Source organism: Tigriopus californicus, chromosome 5 (assembly GCF_007210705.1).
Source record: "Tigriopus californicus strain San Diego chromosome 5, Tcal_SD_v2.1, whole genome shotgun sequence".
Classification (NCBI taxonomy): domain Eukaryota; kingdom Metazoa; phylum Arthropoda; class Copepoda; order Harpacticoida; family Harpacticidae; genus Tigriopus; species Tigriopus californicus.
This window is the reverse complement of record NC_081444.1, coordinates 16,079,485-16,082,782: the sequence shown is the minus strand read 5'-3', so window position 1 is coordinate 16,082,782 and position 3,298 is coordinate 16,079,485. Positions and strand designations below refer to the sequence as shown.

General features: G+C 54.6%; 1 protein-coding gene across 1 annotated transcript; it reads left to right on the top strand.

Moving 5' to 3' along the window:
* Positions 1–870: 870 nt before the first annotated feature.
* Positions 871–3,298, top strand: LOC131880941 (protein SPT2 homolog; the record flags this gene model as incomplete). Its single annotated transcript, XM_059227673.1, is given in 3 exon segments — positions 871–1,162; positions 1,668–1,828; positions 1,915–3,298. Coding segments are annotated over 3 exon segments (1,569 nt in total). The 5' UTR covers positions 871–1,081.

The window sequence follows — 3,298 nt, the reverse complement described above, 5'->3', positions numbered from 1 at the left end:
AAGAGCAACAGAATCTAAACGGAATCAATTTCATAATAACCGAGTTCGCTGACGGCACCCTGAAGGGCCCTTAAATCAGCAGTGAGCAGAGATGTGGAGGTTTAGGCCCATCAGTGGGGCCTACAGGCTTGCCGACTCTTATGACCGATGCAAAAACACAGATGCAACCACAGGTACAATTACCCAGCAACTTAGTACCCGACCGAGAAAAATCCGATTAAAGGATGTATTAATCATGCACCCCCCCGGACATCGATGGATGAAAATATGGCATTATTTATCCCATGAAGACTGTGATTCACGTTTAATAGAGCCCAAATGGCCGCCTGAGCTACGATCATTCCTTGAGCTCTTGGTCCATCGAAGACGTCATCTCGGTTATAATGACCACCAACACGTTAAGCAGAGGTCCCCCAGAGGGTGGACCAGGTCATCGGGCCTTTTGGGAGAGCTCGTGCGTCGTCCCGTGAGTGACGCCCCGTCAATTTTGGCGTTAAACTGATGCTTCTAACCGCAACCCTCAATCATGGTCCCAAGATCAGCCCAATAGATCTAGACCAGCCAGCCACAGGGAGTCACTGACAGATAGCTAGGCCCACCACCAGCCCACCAGCCTATTCGACATCTTGGACCAATCAGCCCACCAGTGGCCAGTTGGGCCGAAACTGGCACAAAAATGGGGAACGAAGATCAAACGGAAATGGGTGGACACGGTGGACACTGCTTCCATCTTGAAGAAAACTAACCCTCGATCATAGCTCAAACTTATCTGCTTAATCCATGATAGTCTCAGCATAGGGCCTTGGCCTCCCTAAGTCAGTTGACCTTCCAAACAGGGTTAGTTGGCCATCTTGTAGTTGGCTGAGTGGGCAAGCCTGAATTGGCGTGTTGAGTTAGTAGTAGTGCGAGGAGTGCTGCAACGTCGTCGTGAACTGACTCAGACCCTCACGAGCCTCATCCAGACAGAGAGGTCGATCCGTGGCCAGAATCTTGAAATCCCACGCTTGACGGGTCATTGCCGGAGGCGGGTCAGGAAGCAAATTGCGGTGAGGCCGATCCGCAGGGGTGCGCTGCCTGGATCATGGACTTCAGCCAGCTCTTGGGTCTGGCCAAGGAGAAGCAAGGCACCAAGAAAGCGGCCATCACCAATTTCTCCACCAAGGTAAGAAGGGCTGGAGGGCGTCCATCCAGCAGCCAGGTCCCGGACTAGCCGCCAGACGGCGGGCTCGGCCACCTCTCTGGCCAATTGGGCTTGGAGGGCGGGAACCGCCGTGGGTAGGCCCACGCCCCTGAGGGCCGCTCAACGGGCCTCCGTCACGACTATTTGGATGGCGCCCCACTGAGCTGGACTCACTTGGACAGCGTGGCTTCTCATTCAAAATGGCGTCGTTTCCAGCTTTCCAGGTGAATGATGCCCTGTCCAGTGGGTGTGGTAGCTAGCTGGACCGGGTCCGTCACGCCCGTGGGCTCCATGCCCAGGTCGGTGGGTAGGATGAGCTCCATCAGCCCTGTACCGGCTGACGGGCGGGCGGGCTGACCGGGTTGAGACTGACTAGCCTGGGCTAGAAGTCAAAAAGTTCCAGCGAGGCTGGGCTGGGTTAGGGTCATGAAGGCCATGAAAAGCACATCTGGGCCTTAACTCATGAACGTTTCAATTTGGGTTTCAGGTATCGGTGAATAAGAAGAGTCCCAAAGAGAAGAAGCTCTCTGAAAATGTGCGCCGCTTCTTGGAACAAAAGGACCAAGAGGATCGGAGTCAAAAGGCCAAAGATCGCCAGAAGCAAAGCAAACTGATGGAATTGCGTCGAGGCAACAAGAAATCCGTCCGGTGAGTTGCCCCAGCCATCGGGTCGATCCGGCTTGATCCCTGTCCAGCCCCAGAAGGTGATTGTCATTTATTTCTTCCTTTTACAGGGCCATGAACTCGATGCTACAGCGCACCAAGTCGGCCAACAAAGCTGTCATTGCTGAGGCCCGCAATTCCCGCGACACGGCCGACACCTTGGCCGGGCGCGAACAATGTGATGAAGATGACTACGGCTACGAGTCGAGTATCGCTCAAAAGTTCTACGAGAAACTGGTCACCAAATACGAAGCCAATCCCGTCGATCCCATGGACAAATTCACCAAAACCGGCAACCTCAAGAAGTCGAATAAGGAGCTGGGCCAAACCGTGGAACGAGTCAAGGCTTCTTTAACTCATGGTGAGGAGTCACGGCCCGCCCGCTCGAGTTCGGCCCGCGGCCCCCGCGCCACCACCAGTCACCGCCATTCCTCCTCTTCCTCCTCCTCCTGCGGCACTGCCGCCCTCATACCTAAGCCCAACGAGGATACGTCCAAAAAGAAGCGCTCCTCGGAGGCCGAGGCCAGCCGGAAACGACGCGCTTTGGCCGCCAAGGTGCCGCCCCCACCCTCGTTCGAAGATCTCATGAAGCTGGCCAAGCAGAAGAGCAAAGAACCCGTCAAAGTGGACAAGTCCAAGGCCGTCAAAGAGTCTGAATTTGGTCGACCCATGACCAAGAAAGAGAAAGACGATTATCTCCGAGAGCGGAATAGCTACCTGCGGAAAATCGGAAAATTGCCTCGATCCTCCGAAAACACCAATCCCGCCACCGCCGCCACTAGTAACAAATCTCAACCCAGTAATGGTAAACGTGCCGAATCTCCCCATTCCAAATCAAAACCTAGTACAAGTGTCAAACCCGCGCCTCCGCCTGAGCCGCCCAAGAAGCCCGTAATCGTGGGTCCTGAATTTCATCCGGCCGTGCTCAAAGCCAAGAAAGTGGAAGCCAAGATGGCCAAAGCCATTGCTCCTCCTCCACCGGCCAAACGGCCCAAGATTCAGCCCCGATCCCGGTCACCCTCACCCATCCGTCCCGCCCGATCCCAGTTGCAACAGCGACTGGAGCGAGGACGCCCCAATCGCATCGAATCCGAATCCGAGGGTGAGCCCGACGAGGAAGACGATGAGGATAGCGAAATGGACGATTTCATCGATGATTCCGATTCCAAGATGGATGTGTCCTCTATGATTGGGGCCATCTTTGGCTACGACCGGAATCGTTATCGGGACGAGGAGCCCTTCGATGATCGGGCTATGGAGAATAATCGTTTCTCGGAGGTAATGAAGGAGGAGGCCCGTAGTGCCCGGATTGGTATGCAAGAGGACCTTGAAGACATGCGAATGGAGGAAGAGGAGAAGAAACGCAAAAAGATGATGATGAAAAAGAGAAAACGATAAGTAAAGGGCTCCCCCTCTCTCAACCGTCATTAGCACAAGTGAACTGTAAGTGCGATC